At 40.8% G+C, this 18,813-nt stretch overlaps 1 protein-coding gene across 10 annotated transcripts in view; it reads left to right on the top strand.

Moving 5' to 3' along the window:
• LOC146378545 (disks large homolog 2) overlaps positions 1-18,813 on the top strand; it is a 149,986-nt gene that overhangs the window by 127,660 nt on the left and 3,513 nt on the right. For all 10 annotated transcript variants that reach the window (XM_084941359.1, XM_084941358.1, XM_084941355.1 and 7 more), the window contains 7 exons: positions 679-781; positions 9,919-10,033; positions 10,399-10,575; positions 13,501-13,576; positions 15,101-15,197; positions 16,621-16,671; positions 17,773-17,874. In XM_084941359.1, the coding sequence (XP_084797485.1) occupies positions 679-781; positions 9,919-10,033; positions 10,399-10,575; positions 13,501-13,576; positions 15,101-15,197; positions 16,621-16,671; positions 17,773-17,874 (721 nt within the window). The remainder of the gene's footprint in view (positions 1-678; positions 782-9,918; positions 10,034-10,398; positions 10,576-13,500; positions 13,577-15,100; positions 15,198-16,620; positions 16,672-17,772; positions 17,875-18,813) is intronic.

Here is an 18,813-nt window from a genome sequence, read left to right as displayed (position 1 = left end):
AGGTTTCAAATGGGCATTGGAAATAACACCCAATGACCAAAAAACTAGTTTGGTTGATGAAGCAGTATACAGGCCAACCAACCAGACATTGTGGTGGTTAAAAAGGAACACAAGACTGTAGTTTTGGTTTTAGCAACAGCAGGAAGAAAGAGCATGAGAAAACAGAGAAGTACCAGGGGCTGAATGAACAATTGGTGCAATTGTGGAACATAAAATCCAGAATGGTCCCAGTGGTAGTAGTAGAGTAGGAGCTGTAACCCCAGAACTGGAAGAGGGCTCCAGCACTTTCAGCCCACAACATCAGTGGTCTGCGTCAGTAGTAGGAACAGCTGAGGTACTCCATAGAACCTTCGACCTCAGGAGGACCCAAGCTTGAAGATCATACACACATACCTCTCTCCTCCCCACAACCCCCACCCCACCTGAGGGGTTGAAAGATAGTCAAAACTTTCAGCTTTAATTTTAATGAAGGGCTTTGACAATTGTCATTTGGAAAAATTCACAATAAAATTGATAAATGGGTTAAACTAAATCTGAAGCTGAATTGTCCTCCTATTAATGGACACCATGCATTAACACTGAGGTGAAATAAAGTGCACTTTTTTGTATTGCAGGTCAATACACAATATACAGTAAAGCAAACTGTAATAAAATAATTCAACTTTGTTGTTAAAATAGGTCAATGGCATTGACCTACAAGGAGCCACACATGAACAAGCAGCTGCAGCCCTAAAAGGAGCAGGACAAGTGGTCACCATCATTGCTCAGTACAGACCTGAAGGTAAGTCAGCTGAAAAAAGTTAATGCACTTTACAAGCACACCAATCATGTGGTGTAAATGCCTTATTAATCAGCACAAACCTACACAGGACAATGCTTAAATAGATCTTTGCGGGCCTCTAAGTAAATTGGCTATAATTGGGCCAAGTGATGACCTCCTTATGAACAGTTGTGCTCGTAAGTTCACATACCCTGGCAGAATTTATGATTTCCTAACCATTTTTCAGACAATATGAATGATAACACAAAAACTTTTCTTTTCATTCATGGTTGGTGTTTGGTTGTTATACTCAAGGTTCCATTGAGGTATCAACAAGATGTCATGAGGTACAAGCCGGAGGTCGTCTATGTCCCTGGCAAAACATTTGTCATTCAAGATTCAAGATTCAAATTGTTTATTGTCATGTGTACAGAAGAAATAGCATTTCAATAAACACTTTGAATCTTGAATCTCGAATGACATCGCCAATACGTTGTCGCGTAGCCCACAGGCTCGGGCAGATTGCTACATAGCCACTGTGATACAGGGCATTCCAGCATCTCCAAGCTGAATGCAGAGCATTAAAGAGACACTGCAACTGATGGCGAACTACAGACCGCCATCACCTACATACGCAGGGGATGGCCTGTATACGGAAGTAGTGTGCCACCGAACATCAAAGTGTACATGAAGGTGAAGAATGAGCTATCAGAGGCCAAAGGCCTGGTTATACGAGGCTGCCGAACATCGAGGTGGATGACGCTGTCACCTACCTGCTGCATCGGGTCTTCTCTCATCTGGAGAGAACCAGTTGCATTGTGAGAGTCATGTTTTTTTATTTCTCCAGTGCCTTCAACACAATCCAGACCTCAGTGCTAAGTGGGAAGCTGCAGGGAAAGGGAGTGGACCATCATTGTCCTCGTGGATTGTTGACTACCTCACCAGTAGATCCCAGTATGTGAAGCTGCGGGACTGTGTGTCTGAGGTGGTAGTCTCTAGCACAGGGGCCCCACAAGGAACAGTACTTGCTCCTTCCCTCTTCACCCCGTACACTGCAGACTTCAGTTATAACACGGACGCCATCTCCAGAAGTTCTCAGACGACACCGCCATTGTGGGCGGTGTGAATTAGGGAGTAGACCTAACTCAGCAAACTGGTCAGGAAGGCCAGCTCTGTCCTGGACCATCTGCTGAAGTCCATCGAGCAGATTGGGGAGGAGAGGATGTTGTCTAAGCTAACATCCATCATGGACATCACCTCCCCCCCTGCATGAGACTGTACGAGCACTGAGCAGCTCGTTCAGCAGTGGACTTTTACACCCACAGTGCAGGAAGGAGCGCTACCGCAGGTCATTCTTACAGCAGCTGTCAGACTCTGTAACACAGTTTAACACCCTTTGGTCATCTTACTCACCAGCTTGTTTGTTCACTGTACATTTTATACATATCTCTGTACAATTTTTCTATACATATTTCTGTACATCGTTACCTCTATTCTATTCTATTCTATTCTATTCTATTCTATATACTGGGTTATGTTAGTGCCCATGTTGCCCATCTGATATGTTTTTGCGGCAGAGCTGCCTAGTGCCAGTTTTATTCCTAGCTGTCGTACCTGTTGTTGTGCTGTTATAACTGATGCTGAGCACATGTTCAATAAAGCAAACAACTGTATTTACTCTTTTTAGATAATAATCACAAAACAAACTACCCCACCTACATACCCAGTTCTTACTACCCTGTATTGCCCCTTTTAACATCAATGACAGCTTGAAGTATTTTGTCATAGTTGTGGATGAGGCTCTATACTTTCTCAGATGGTAAATCTGCCCATTCTTCCTGGCAAAAAGCCTCCAGTTCCTGTATTTTTTGGGCTGTCTTGCATGAACTGCAAGTTTGAGGTCTCCTCAGAGTGGCTCAATGATATTGAGGTCAGGAGACTGGCATGTCACTTTATTTTGCTGTAGCCAATGACAGGCCGACTTGGCCTTCTGTTTTGCATCATTGTCATGTTGAAATGTCCAAGTACGTCACATTTGCAGCTTCCAGGCTGATGAATGCAAAATTTACTCAATTTTAAAAAAAAATCCTTTTTTGATAGCTTACTGCATTCCTATTGCCATCAATTCTGATCAAATATCCTGTGCCTTTGTAGCTCACACATCCCAAAACATCAGCTATCCATCACCATGTTTCACATCAGGAATGGTGGCCCTTTCACCGTTTGCCTTGTTGTGGCAGTTTCCACTTGTGTTTTTTTTATATTGTCTTGGTTTCTTTCTCCCTGGTGTCTACACACATCTCAAATCTGTGTGTCAGCAGTATACAGAAATGGAAACACCTATCTCTCTGCAGTGGGTCCTTATAAGCAGCATGCACAGTGTTGGGTAAGTTACTTTAAATTAGTAACTTAGTTACATTACTAGTTACTTCTATCAAAAGTAACTCAGTTACTTCAAGTTACTCGTTACTTTCAAAGTAACTAGTTACTAGGGAAAGTAACTTTGGTTTTATTCAGAATTCTCTTGTTAATGTGTTGCTTCCATAACTTTGCCAGTCTTCTAGCTTGCTTACTTGCCACAAGTGCACTGTGCCACCTACCAATAGAAAGGAAAAGATAATGTGCATATTTCCACGAGAGAAATCCCACGCCTGGACCGTCATTGACTGCTGCCATGATTCTAGCCTACGTCACAGCGTCATGTGCGCCTTTTACATCCAACACAAAAACTGCAGTCGTGGTGCTTTCGATTGTACTCAGAACTGAGAAATTCTGCCTTCTGAATAGGAAGATGTAGGTAACACCAGACTGCAGATGAGCTGCATACAGAGCTGGACTGGGACAAAAAATTGGCCCGGGCATTTTGACTAGAGACCGGCCGCCATTATAGGAAAAATCATAAAGCCTTTGAATGAAAACAAACGCTGTTGTGACAGTGATGTTCACCGTCTTGATGGTATATATGTATCAATCTATCAATCGTTTGTTGTAAGATTCAGATAATTATTTTTTAAAAGCGAGACATTTTAAATGAGAATAAGAAAGAAAAGTATATCTTTGTGTCCACCTCTCCCTGTTAATGCCCTACCTGCCCCCCTGGCAAAACCTTGCTAGACCCGCCCCTGCACAGTTACCAGCTGTCAGCTACCTAAAAAAGGATCCTGGTGTTATTTGTCTCTCAGAAACCGTTCATAACTTCCCTTTAACTCATTCATGTCACCTAAAAGGTAAACCTGTTTCTCCATCACCTGTTCAGCTCTGATGATTCAGTAAGGACATCTCCTGGTTTCATCTTCATGTTTCCCTCTCACCAGATAACCAAACCGATATCATGACCAGCAGCTTTACAGCTGTGGCTCCAGCAAACATCAGCTGATACTAGAAATTAATATTAAATAAATTCTAACAACAGCTGATCAAGCTTAAACGTGCTGCTGTTGTTTAACGCGACATCCGCTGGTTTACTCTTTCTGGCGCAAAGTGGGCGATAAACAAACAAGAGAGCCAATCAGCTGATCATTGATCAGTTTCATGATTGAAGTAGAAACAGGAGAGGGAGGGGAGAGAATGAGAGAAGAAGAGGCAGCTGTGCAGCAAAGACACAGAATAACTCCAACTTTGTGTCTTTTTCATTGTAGCTGAAGTCCGGGACAAACTGTTCCTTTTCACCTCAATAAGAAACGCGTAATATTTTCTCTGAATACCAGACAGGACGGTTGGCAACTCTAAAAACTTATGAACAAAATAAAGTTTAACATCGTTAACATCATAGCACCCACCCAGCTGTATAGAAACTCCGTCATGCTAGCTAGTACGCAGTACGGAAAAAGTCAGAATAACGAAAATAAACTCCACATAAACTTGGTTTATATCTGACCCAGAGAGACTGCAGGTCATAACTTCTTACCTGAAGTTCAGTTCACACTTGGACCGGCGGCCGCCTCGGGTCTCTTTTCCTTCTGCGTCCCCTTTCCCTCCTCCACCTGCTGGCCTCCACCACTTGCTAATGTTACTGAATCTGTGGAAGCTCCGCGATAGCCACCACACGAAGTAACGAATAACGAGCCTATCTAAATCCCAGTAACGACTAACGCGTTCCTGATTTTGGCATAATAACTAGTTACCGTGCTCGTTACCACAATAATAACGTAGTTACTGTAACGCGTTACTTAATAACGCATTAGTCCCAACACTGAGTATGCATTCATACCTGACCTATGAAAATAGAAACAAAGGCATTTATCCCATTTCAGTACATCAGCAGCAGGACAGTGTCACAAGCTGGCAAACGTTCAGTTTAAGTCTCATCACTCTAAATGACTTTGTGCCAGAAGGTTTGAGGCTTGTCTCTGTGCTGTTTGGCATATTGTAAGTGGAATACTTTGTGTAGTAATGGCTTTCCTCTGGCAACTCGACTATGCAGCCCACCTTTCTTCAAGTCCCTCCTTATTGTGCATCTTGAAACAGCCACACCACATTTTCAGAGAGTCCTGTATGAAGCCTGAAGTTATTTGTACATTTTTTCCTTGCATCCCCAACAGTTTTTCTGGCACTTGTGGCTGAAATTTTAGTTGGTCTACTTGACTGTGGTTTGGTTTCAACAGAACCCCCAATTTTCCACTTCTTAATTAGAGTTTGAACATTGCTGATATTTTCTTATATACCTTTCCTTTTTTATGAAGTTCAACTTTTCCCGCAGATCCTTTGACAATTCTTTTGCTTTCCTCATGACTTAGAATAACATCGGTGAATGAAAGATGCACGGGTCTGTCAGGAGCCCAGAAAGTCACTGACCTTTTATACACACCCACTGATTACAAGCAAACACATCACAGGTGACGATGGTGACATTTCATAGCCTTTCTAACCTTTTTGTGTCGTGTGCAAGTCACCAGGGTATGTAAACTTTTGATCTGGGTCATTTGGGTAGTTTGTGTTGTGTTAAAAAAAAGAGTAACCACAGTTTGACAATAAATGGCGTCAGCCAACAACGAGTGAAAGAAAAGGTTTTGTGTTATCATCCATACTGTCTGAAAGTTCTGCTAGGGTATGTAAACTTATGAGACACCTACGTAATTAGCACCTATGCACTTATATTCAATGGACGCAATGTAAGAATCTCACAGAAGTCTTTTCGCTCTTGAACACTTTGTCAGACAAAGAATAGTTCATTGTAGTGTAAAAATGTTTCTTTATTGCAATATCTGCATTGGAAACACCTCATACACAAGCAAATGAAACACAGCCAGAATGAATATATGTGTGGACAAGATGTTTGCAAACCAATTTACAGCATTTCTAGAAAATATATTATTGTGAAGTTTATTCACCGAGGCAGCATATACGTCGAATACGTCCACGGTGTTTCACAAATAAAGAAAAAGAGAACCAAAGTATTTTTTAGTCCCCATTTAATGTGAAAATTCTCACTGAACGACCCCTTAAAAAACACTTACGTCTATCTCTCATTAATGAGATTTAAGTTTAGTTTTTGTGTCATTTTTAATCTTATCTTCTATCAGAATTCCTCTGTAGGAGCTACGTGGACTCAGTGAAGTGTTGATCAGCTGATCAGAAATCTAAAACAATTTGCTTCCCCAAATAGGTAATAATTGGTTTTAATGGGAAGGATTTTTATTGAGAGTACTGCACAGGTGATTGGGGGTGGACGTGGGCGATATAGCCTCAAAATGATATCAAAATATCATTTCAAGATAATAATCATATTTATGACAATACAGAATCAGTGTGTGTAATTAGTGAACAGAAAGTACTTAAACATAGAAGAAAGTGCTTGTATTTCATACCTTGGCATCTTGTATCTTGGGTAGAGCGTGAACCACTTTCTTTTCCAACGTGTAACTGCATCAGTAGTTTCCATCCACCATTTGCTCTTTCTGCCGTGTGGATTGCAACTAGCAAGTGCAGCTGGTGATGCTTGGGTCATTTGATCACATTTGGGTCCATCACCAGCTGCTAGCTTCTGCTCCTTCACAGCCTGATTGTGTTTTTGCCTCAGGTGGTGGGTGAAACAAGTTTGTGGTTTCCCACATTAGGAGGAACAATTTTATTGCATATTTTGCAAAGTACTGTGTTTTGTTGAAGGTTGTTGAAGTAATTAGGTAATAAATTCTCATTTAACAAGCATTCTGCTTCTTTAAACTGATTTTTTGCTAAATTTCAAGCCACTGATTTAATGTCATCACCATGTTTTCTCCACTCCACCAGGTTTATGACCTGAAAAAACATTCCTGATCTCCATCCAATTAAAATCTACAACTGGGCGCTTTTTAGACAGTCGCTTCAATGTTTTATTTAAAACATCTTAGAGCTATTAGCCAAAACACTTGGTATAACCTAGCACAGTGAACTGTGTGTCCTTAAAAAACTGAGGAATGTGGAAGCAGTAGGTCTAAAAAATAATCTACAGCAGATAAACCGTATCTGAAAGTCATGTTCTTAAGAAACAGGAGGAAAAAGCAAAACCTGACACAGGACCTGAAAGACATGTCTGGTCCTTCAGTTGATCTATCTGCTGTTCATCAGTCTCATCAGAAATGTCTTATTTTGTCTTTGTTTCTGCTAAGGCTGTCAAGAAGTCACCAAGTGAAACAAACATGTGTATAAAGTTTAAGTTGTCATCAGTATATACAGAGGAGGTAAGGAGGGAGGTACAACAGTGAGTGTATACAGCCATCAGTGAAACACAGTAAAGGCTCCATCATACCACCCTGATTAGCTTCCAAGATCTTGTCCGATCTTGGAAGCTAATCAGGGTTGGGCCTGGGTACTTGGGTGGGACGCTGCCTCCCCATTGGTGTGTTAAAGCCAGTGTGTCCACCTAACATTGTCCAGTATTTTTCCTATGGCCTTGTGCTGTATGGCTGTGGCACTTTCTTTCAACCCTCTATTCTATAATACATATTTGTGTAGTAAAAGATAAACGTGTGATAATTATGAGGTAATTGTGAATATAAATAATGCGTTATACAAGATAAAAAATAAATTCTAACAAGCATCACTTCTTGTTCATGTTACAATGCACAGTATAGTGTGTGTGTGTGTGTGTGTGTGTGTGTGTGTGTGTGTGTGTGTGTGTGTGTGTGTGTGTTTCATAGTGTAATCTCTATGTGCTTTATCCAAAGCACACTCTGTTGATTTACCTTCTCATTGTTCTCACAGTGTTCATTAACTGTGTGCAAGGATTTGCTAGCTGCAACACTTTAAACATAATAGGCTTGATGTTCTGTCCTTCTACCCTCGCTCAGATATAATGGGAGACAGTCCCACCTTTTTCAACAGTATAAACCATGTATTTGTTTTTTATATTTGTTTTTTAAACGCAAAGAAAACTTATTAAATGTCAAACGTCAAGCAAGAATGATCAATTATGAAGCATGAACTAGGCATAATTCAAACCATGGACATTTGTTCTTAAAAAAACACATCTGTTACATTTTAAACACTGTCAATATTTCTGCTAATTTATTACAATTCCGAAAAGTTGTTATGATTTCAGCAACTTTTCTAATATCGACTTCAGCTTCCTCACCTGTCTTCACGAGACAGTTTAGCTCGCTGGGCTTGAGCGCCAAACACTGTCTATGAAACAGTGTTCAATAAAATAGTGCTTTAATATTAACATTTTTATGTTTCTGGTTAAAACAGTAAGTAAGAAAAGTAAGAAAAAACTCACTTTTGTGTTGCCAAAGTGAGTCAACATGTTCAGTGCAGAACTGGGGGAGCCTCCTGCACTGGAACAGGAGGCTCCCCCAGTTGGAAGTAAAGTTAGGGTCTGTGGAGCAGAGTATTTGGGTGAGGCGCTGCCGGGTCTCCGGACCAACAAGCCTAAGTGATAGCTGGCTACCAAAGAATTTGCAGCAATTTAGAGCAATTTGCCAACAATATGTTTACAAAAAACAAGAAACAAAGAAACTTAGTGTTTGTCTCCTAGTAGTTAGTAGTTTAGTTATTTTCCTGTTATTTAAAAAAGAGGTCAAGTATTAGTGAGAAAACTCCTACAACAATATAGCCAACCACAGTGATTTTACACTGAGACATTGTCAGACTCACAGTCCTTCTTTTTCTTTTGCTGCCTTCAGGTGTTGCCTCACCCCGTCTGTAACATCCTCTGTCGCATAATCCATGTCCTCATCAGCATATATAAATATACAAATATGTTTTCAAAGGTAGTCTTATTTTTTTAATTCCTTTTTTCATATATTGCCAAAAAGTTGCCTCAAAGTGCTTTTTATAGCAGTACAAAGAAACAGACAAAACCCCACAATCATACGATGCTCTATGAGCAGCAGTGGGAGGGAACGTCTCCTCTTTTAGACGTAAAAAAGGAAACCAGAGAATTTGCCTCCTTCTGCTTGTCTCCTATTTCTTTGGGGTGTATTGTTATATATCTCATTGTATCATACAGCAGCTTGTGACACTGTCCTGCTGCTGATGTGCTGAAATGGGATAAATGCCTTTGTTTCTATTTTCATAGGTCAGGTATGAATGCATGCTGCTTATAAGAACCCACTGCAGAGAGATAAGTGTTTCCCTTTCTGTATACTGCTGACACACAGATTTGAGATGTGTGTAGACACCAGGGAGAAAGAAACCAAGACAATATTTAAAAGCACAAGTGGAAACTGAGCATGAGACTGAACGTGCAGACAGTTATAGAATATCTGTTAGTCAGCAACAGCTGCTGTATACTTCTCTTCTTGTTTCTTGGCCCAAAGCTTAACTCCTGAACCTTTATAACTAATAAACACTGATGGCACAACATCAGTGTTTATTACTTAAAAAGTCCTCAGACAAGATACTGTGTGTGTTTCTGTGTGTTTTAGATGAAAGCACTGCATAAAAGTGAGCGAGAGACAAAGCGTCACACTGATAATGCAGGATAATGAGGACAGCTGAAGATATATACACAAGAGGTGATTATAGAGAGGGAACAGCAGGTAACACAGCTGAAGTGATCACACAAGGGAACCAAGGGAACTAAAAGGCCTGATAATAAACAGAGCAGAGAGACATAACCTTACAATGACAGTTATACCTTAAACAATATCTAAATGCAAATTCCATTAAAGATAATTACTCAAGACCTTATTTGAGTCAGACTGTCAGTGCTGATCCACGCTAACCTTGTCTTGTAGAGTACGGACGTTTTGAGGCCAAAATCCACGACCTGCGGGAACAGATGATGAACCACAGCATGAGCTCTGGGTCAGGATCCCTGCGAACCAATCAGAAAAGATCACTCTATGTTAGGTTGGTCTGCTTTGGATTTTAGATGGTTGTGGTAAATTCAAAGAATGCAGAAAATGAAAAAACATCCATTCTGCAGTCAGACATCCCAGGCTAAACAGCAAAGCTGCTTTTGCGTTGTTTACTTTTGTAAGCTTGTGTGTCTTCATGCATAGATGTCTGACCCTAACTAAGATGAAGATTTATGCAGATATTCAAATCAGGTTTGAGATGTGTGACTGAAACAGAAACACATTCACTATTTACTATAGTAACTATAACTGCTGAAATCCTGCATCTAGTTTCTCTTTGCTAATTTAGAATAAAAGTCACTTACTGCAAAGAAACAGGGATTATTATTTTATTACTGTCCTTCTTTCATGGAATAGGGCACTTTTTGACTATGAAAAGTCAAAGGACAGCGGTCTTCCCAGCCAAGGGCTCGGCTTCAGGTTTGGGGACATCCTGCATGTCATCAACGCCTCCGATGATGAGTGGTGGCAGGCTCGCCGTGTTACTCCACATGGTGACAGTGAGGAAATGGGCGTCATCCCAAGCAAGAGACGGTAAGAAGTGAATACACTAATGTGTGAAAATACTCTTGACTAGTTTCTTCTAAACTAGTCATTATCCAAAAACAGGCTGTTTTTGATTCAAGTTCATTTATAAATCACCAAGTAACAACAATACTCACCTCAGGGAAGTCAAAGAGCTGAAGACCTTCGTAATAACAACAGCCAAAACGTAACGTATCCCAGTCCTGAATAACACTGGTGCAGAATCAAATTCATCTGAGAGGTGTGCGTCGATACAGCAAACAAAGTTTTCAGGATTTAATCACAAAAATGCCAAAAAGATGTTTTCATTATCAAAGAGCAGAAACCATTTGTCAAATGTGGGATTTTTGTTTCTTTGCTTTAGGTTTGAATTCTGATTCGTGTCACAAATATGTCGTATGTTCCCCCAGTCATGTCTGTGTTTGCTCGCTTCTGTGTGTCTCGTCTCCTTTAGTCCATGTTTCCCTCCTAGTGTTTCATCCTCGTCTCCCCGTCTCTCTCTCACACATGTGTGTTCTCCCCTACATGTCCCTCGCCCTCTCTGTCCTCCCTGTGCCCTGGGTTTCGTCAGTCTGCATCTCAGTGCGTGTTTCTCGCACTTCCAATTTTACTTTGATAGTCTCCCCCAGGTGTTTCCTCTTTGCCCTGCTTCCCTCTTCCTTTACTGTCTGTGTCTCCCTCCGTCCAGTGTCGTGATTGACCCTTCTCTCAGTGAGCTACATGATGTAGTCACCTGACATGGTTTCACCTCACAGGTGAGCCTGTCAGGGTTCATTTGTGGAGTTTCTTGCCTTCTTAATGACGTTGGGACCATCTGTTGTGTTGTGCAGCAGTCAGGCTGGTGCACAGCTGACAGGCCTATTTGACAACTGCTAGAATTCATATTATGGCAAGAACCAATCAGCTAAGTAAAGAGAAACAACAGTCCGTCATTACTTTAAGAGCTGAAGGTCAGTCAGTCGGAAAACTGCTAAAACTTTGAATGTGTCCCCAAGTGGAGTCACAAAAACATCAAGACTACGATGAAACTGTCTGACATGAGGATCGGCCCAGGAAAGGAAGACCAAGAGTCCCTCTGCTGCTGAGGATACATTCATCCGAGTCACCAGCCTCAGGAATCACAAGTTAGCAGCAGCTCAGATCAGTACAGTCTGTACATGTTCAGAGGAGACTGTGTGAATCAGGCCTTTGTGGTCAAACAGCTGCTAAGAAACCACGACTAAGGAAAAGCAACAAGCAGAAGAGATTTGTTTGGGCCAAGAAACACGAGGAGTGGACATCAGACCATCTGTGCTTTGGTCTGATGCGTACAAATTTGAGATCTTTGGTTCCACCTGCCGTGTCTTTGTGACACAGAAAAAGTGAACGATGGTCTCTACGTGCATGGTTCCCACCATGAAGCATGGAGGAGGAGGTGTGGGGGGGGGGGGGGGGGCTTTGCTGCTGACACTGTTGGGGATTTATTCAAAACTGAAGGCAGACTGACCCAGCATGGCTACCACAGCATCCTGCAGCCACAGGACAGGACAATGAGCCCAAACACACCTCCAGGCTGTGTGAGCTGATAGCCCGGCCTCCACAGTCACCTGTGGGTGGCTATAACTTGAAAGCAATCCAGGCATGAAGGGTGGCTACTTTGAGGAATCTAAAATATAAAACATGCTTTGAGTTATTTCACACTTTTTTGTTTACTACATAATTCCACATGTGTTCATTCATAGTCTTGATGCCTTCAGTAAGAATCTACGATGTAAATGGTCAAAAAAACATAAAGAATTAAACGTGTCCAAACTTGACTGCTAGTGTGGGTGTTAGGACTAAAGATCTCAGACGAGTTTGGATCTCGGTGACTTCGGCCTCAAGGTCTGCCTCAATTTTCTGAAAATCTTGTGAGTGTGAAAACTGTAGAACAAAGACACGGGAGTTTGAAAGTGATGCAACTGGTGTGTCCACCAAAAACTTGGTGACCTTGACCTCAAGGTTAGAGGTCCTTTTGACAAAGCATATAGTTAGGGCTGGATCAGGTGACCGTGAATCGGCCCTTAGTTATGCTGCAATAGGTGTAGGCTGCTGGGGGACTCCCATGATGCACTAAGCATTTCTCCTTGTCTCGCCCATTTTCACTCATCATGGGTTAATAAACTATAATTAATCATTATTGATTCTTGATCTCTGGCTCTCTTTGTCTTGTCTCCCTTCCCTCACCCCCCACTGTCACAGCTGATGGCCCTGAGCCTGGTTCTGCTGAGTGTTTCCCTCCCACCGTGTTTCGTCTGATTGTTGGGATTTCTCTGTGTTATTTAACGGTCTTTTCCTTACAATATAAAGCGCCTTGAGGTGACTGTTGCTGTGATTTGGTGCTAAATAAATAAAATGTAACTGAATTAAAAAAATAGAAGTCATTATTTTGAACTTGAGAACAAAGCGATGTAGGTTTTTTAAATTCATACAAGGTGAATCTGGATGCAACAACTAGGAGCTTTTCTGTTAGCTTTGAAGTGCTCCTCTAATTTCATTCAGCAGTGTGTAAATGCAGGGGCGTGATACTGTATTTGGACAGCTATTAATTTAAAGTTAAAACAAGCTTAAAACTAGGGTTTTTTTCAACTTCAAGTACTTTCAGGTGCTTCAGCTTGCAGGTGCTCAGTAAGTATCAGGAGTGAGGTACTGGTAAGATCAGCAATACTGGAGAAAAGTAAAAGCAGTTAAATGGGCTGACAGGATGAAGCACACAATGAACCCAATTCAATAAGCAGTGTGTTACCACACACCTGATGTTTGCTGATGTTTAGCTGTGATCACTGGAAAGGGCAGGAGTACGTGTAGAATAGAAATTGTTAAGACTTCCTTCTTCTCCTCACAGTTGCTAAACTTTATATATATAACTTTAATTCTAATGCTTTATAACCAGCTGACTAGTTATTTCCTCAACAGGGTGGAAAGGAAAGAGCGCGCACGTCTAAAGACTGTTAAATTCAATGCCAAGCCAGGGTCGTTTGAGTCAAAAGGGGTGAGTACCTCGCAAAGTGGAAATTTCTATTAGCGACACAGTGCGATGATCCACAGGCTAGTTCAGATAGAACTGAACATGTATGAGAAGCTTAGCCTTTAAATCTTTAGCTGTTTGGTTTGCCACACAAACAAAGTTAACACAGACAAACATGTTTATGCCTTCATGAACAAACAAGTAATCACTTCCAGTGCAGGCAAGTAAAGCTTAACTTTGGAAAAGTCCATCAGATCATTTCTTCTGTAAAACGTCTTCATTTGTATTTGTTTCGGTTCTCTTGATATTTTACGTGTGTGCTTTGATTTGCACCCTTGTTTAATCAGCAACCTCTACTAAGCTTCAGGTCATGGACTTCCTGCCCCGACATTCTCCTGCCACATTTCATTTTTGGTTGCATCCAGTGATGACAATGTGCGCAGGCCCAGGGTTGTCTCCACCATACTTTACAGGTTTGTAAAGGTTTGCCAGGCTTTTAACTTCCAAATATAACACTGAGCATTTTCAGCTCCCCACAGAGCTTTGCTCAGTGTTGTAGATCATGCAGGAGTCTTTGGCTAGGTGAAGTCAGGGGCTTACTCATTTTTCCAGCCGGCACTGTGAGTGATTACTTGACATGAAAAACAAGCAGTTTTTTGTGTATAGTTGACTTCACACATGGTCAGTCAGGTCACCTACTGATCAGAAGGTTGGTGGTTCGATCCTTGCCTGCTCTAGTCTGCGAGCCAAGGATCCTTGGGCAATATCCCCAAGTTGCTCTCCGATGCATCCATCGGAGTATGAATGTTAGCTCGAGAGCACTTACATGGAAAAGAGTGAATGAGGCAAGTTGTGTAAAGTGCTTTGACTGCTCAGAGTAGAAAAGCGCTATATAAGAACCATCGGTGCAAAAATCCTGACAATGCCACAAACCCTTTCTTACAGCTGTAGATGTGCTTCATTTATTAATCTTACCTCCCACAAGTCAAACCTGCACCACCTGTGAATTATCAGCTCAACTTCATTTTGGAAACAGATGTGGTATATTTACAAAGCATCAAGTGCAATATATTCTACAACCACAGACACACATCATACAGGCAGGTTATTTCAGCTGTCATCCTCTCAAATTCCATCTTTTCCTTCTATTACTGCATGTTTTTACGTGTTCTTATGGAACCTCTTTCTTATATTTTATTTTTCATGGCATGTTCTGGGTAACTGTCTCTCACTTTGCTTTTATTTTAAATGGGTGGCATGTCAAGAAGTGTGCAGTCTCATACTGATTTATTTAGGAATACAGCAGAAGAAGCTCGGTCGTTTTATATATCGCTGTTGTTGTCTGACAGTCTTGTAATTGTCTTTAGTTTTTGGTTGATCTCATCTATCTGTGGCCAGCTCAGCTCAAAGCTTCACATATTATTAGGTCAAATTAAAACACGCAGCAGTGATTAACACTTAACTTCTTGACATTCTACTTCCTGCAAACAGTTTTGTCTGCATGACAATGATACACCTGTTTGCCCCATGCTTTCTCTCCCTTCGCAGTCATTCACTGACAAACGTAAAAAGAATTTCATCTTTACACGAAAGTTCCCATTCTACAAGAACAAAGATGGTGAGCAGGATGGCAGTGATTCAGACCGTAAGTAAGCTCACAGACACATACGTGCTTTCATGCAGTCAGTGTAGGTCACACGTCAGGCCAGAAGGGAAACCACAGGTGTGTTTCCAAGTGTGGGAACCTCGCGGAGACTCTTTGCAGTCATCCTTGTTTTCTGTCCTTTTCTGATGCAGAAATGCGATAATCACTGCTCTCATAATCACTGCTGTTCATTTTGTGGTGATATTATATGACCCAGTTTCCCTTCAGAGATCATCTAGGTACAGTCCAACATTTGGTATTTTGGCTCTCCCTGCTGGCCGCTCATTGTTTTGAGAAGGACAGATCTGTGGGCCGCACCCTCTGTCCTCATTTCCTCCACCTTTTGCTTATGTTGTGGCTGTCCTCCTTGCTCTCTTTCTTCTGCTCTGACTCTCTGTGGACGGCCAATAGGACATCCTGGGGATAGGTGATGATGGGTATGGGACAAAAACATTAAGTAAGTTGGTTGTTCTTCTGCCTGCATTACTGCATGCTGCAGTTGTTGGCTTTATCTTGCTTCTTGGTTCACTAAAACATGACATGTGGCAGAGGTTTAAAAATGTTTAATATCTGTATAATGTCATGTAAGGATTTCAAGCAACCATCTTTTTCTTGTATAAGACTTTAAAGAATCGTTTAAAATGCATCAGAGGACAAATGTTTAAATTAAACTACTGAAATCTTATTATACATATATTGGGTTAGTTTTTATGCTTTCGGTGGCTTGTGCCATTTATACCTTGGCGTGTCTGTAATGTTTGCATTATCTGAGAACTGCATGATTTGTTAAGGGTCGCAGGTTCTGCAGGACACAGTTATGACCTTGTATTCGGCCTAAGGAGGAACCACTGGGATCTCTCACGACTCCACCAGCATGATCTTTATTATTCCAGCCTCACTATGTGGATATTGTTTCATGCATGTTTGCATGGTGCTTTTGTTTTCGTTTATGAGCATAGCAGCTTGAATGACAGTCTTAGAGGTTGCCACGGTTACATCTGTTTGTTTGGGCCTTCTACAGTAAAATGTCATTTGCTGTTGGAGTTCATGTTTCAGCGTTGCGGGTATGTGTTTATGTCCAGTAGTTTGATTATTGCTAAATACTGAGAGTATTTAATTATGCGTGTTTCAGTACCTCAAATTCAAATCAAGACACGTTTTTATGTTTTTAAGAGTTTCCTAAATTAGCTAATTATTAGCACTGACAACACAAACGCATCACTGAAACCACCGTGTACTTTTTTGAAGTTCTCATTTGTAAACTAGAAGATACTAAAATATCAGTAAATGTAAAACATGAATAAAATGTTGATTATTACAGAGTTATCTCGAACTGTTACATGTATTTTGATGGGTTTTTCTTTGTTGCCCACAAATTCTGATAGCTAAAGGTAGCACTATATTTTGTGAAATATCCTAACAGGAAGTCAAGAGGAAGTGATTCTCTCATATGAACCAGTGATGCGTCATGAAGGTAAGCTAAGACTTTTTTTTATTATTATTAGTCTTTTATTTATCCAGGAAAAAACCTCACTGAGATTAAAAATCTTATTTCCAAAAGAGACCTGGCATCATGGCAGCAAAAGTCAAAAATACATGTACCACATAAGTACATAACAAATACAAAATCCCGCACAAACATGTGAAAAATACACCATAACAGATCAGTTAAGAGCGACATTAAAAACAATCACACGGACTTATTCTCTCGTTCCTTAAAGATGGACTTAAACTCCATCAACATAACCAACTCTGACAGTTTCAGTTCCTTCTGCAGATTATTCCAGGAAACAGGGGCAGCGGATTTAAAAGCCTTTTTCCCCAATTCTGTTCTGATTTTTGGGGACAATTAGTTGTATGATGTTGTGAGAACAAAGGCTGTATTGGTTGTGGGGTTTTTTTTTTCAATTAATTCATTCATTCATTCTTTTGTGTCCTTAAAGCAAGCGTTAGACACATCAGCCACTGAGCATTAATGAGCTTCACTTTCAAGTTGTTGATTTAAATACAAACACGTCACAGCTATCTCGGGCTTTGGGAATTTTTGCACATGCCACATTCACAGACAGTCACACGGGTGGATGCATTGGGGTAAGCCCACTCTGACAGCCCACAGCCCACTCTGACAGCCCACAGCCCACTCTGACAGCCCACAGCCCACTCTGACACCTTGATTGTTTTTTTGGTTTTTATGGCTTCTTGAAATTATATATTTTGTTAAAATTTAGTTTCGTATGTATTTTTTTACAAACTAGGTTTTTCCAAATAGTTTTTGTGTGCCAGCCTAAATTCCATATTATTCCTCTTTTCTGTTAAACAGCCCAACAAAGTTAGGGATGGTTTTAATACATTTTCTCACCACAAACTGCCCCGCATTTGAAATCGAAATGTATACACTTTGCAAGAACTGTACAGATTCCCAGGTGCTGCTGTCTACTCTACATATTTTCTATTATTTATTCATTTTTCTATTACAAGAATCGATATATCCTTTGTAGATGATAACAACATAACTAAAGCTATGCTACGGTCCTCTAAGAGTTTACTTTTTATGAAGTCTGTGTTTCTCCTTCAGTTAACTATGCCAGACCTGTCATAATCCTGGGACCCATGAAGGAAAGAATCAATGATGACCTCATATCAGAGTTCCCAGACAAGTTTGGATCTTGTGTGCCGCGTACGTATTTGACTTTGCATTGCTAATGTAAGGATGAAGTGGGAAACTGAAACAGGACATTACAGATTAGTATTCCAGCTTAATGGAAGAAATGTCTACGTCTGCATCCATTGGAGACCTTTCTGTGTAGAGTCTGCATGTTCTCCCTGCTACTGTCTGCACTCTCTCAGGCTCCCATCCACAGTACAAAGACATGGATGTTTGGTTAACATGTCTGTGGCCATTCTACAGTATGTCTGAATACAGTATGTGTGAATGTGAGAGTGAGTGGTTGTCTGTCTCACTCTGCTGGTGCTCAGGTAGATTCCACCTTTGACCCTTGGACAGCTGGAATAGGCAGCAGCTCCCTGCGCCCCTAAATTATACAAACAGTTATCCATCAGGATCAGCCTTCTTCTTCTTCAGTTGTGTGTGTTGTGTTTGTCATCAGCTGCAGCAGTTTTGATTTTGCATGTTTTTATTTACCCATCTCTTATTTGAATTTACCCTTTAAACCATATAAAGCTGCTAACCGTTCAGGTTACCAAGGTAAGTGAGCCCATGAACTGATTCTCTCAACTTACTGTTTAGAAAGTCCTTTAAAGTGAAGTAGTTCCCATAAACAAGTCCATTCATCTTTTTGGAACCACAGTTTGTGTATAATGTGGAATTATTGTTATTATTATATCATTATGGTGCACTAATAATATAGAATTCTGTGCCACATCCTCTCCATATATTAACAGAGGTGCTTACCTGTGAGTTCAAAAACATGATCACATTTATGTCACAGCTTGGTAATAACATGGTAAGAGTGGTTTTAGTATCAGTGTGATAATAAAGACAGAACATGCAAGTAATACTATCTACTTACTGAAGTAAAGGCCACGCAGTACCTTGGTATTAATCACAAGTATATCAGTATTTTACTTGTTCATTATTAAACTGTTATCCCAGCAT

Source organism: Perissodus microlepis, chromosome 10 (assembly GCF_051167445.1).
Source record: "Perissodus microlepis isolate ML-2025 ecotype Zambia chromosome 10, ASM5116744v1, whole genome shotgun sequence".
NCBI lineage: Eukaryota > Metazoa > Chordata > Actinopteri > Cichliformes > Cichlidae > Perissodus > Perissodus microlepis.
Note: the sequence above shows the minus strand (reverse complement) of the source record. Positions and strands in the feature narration are given on the sequence as shown.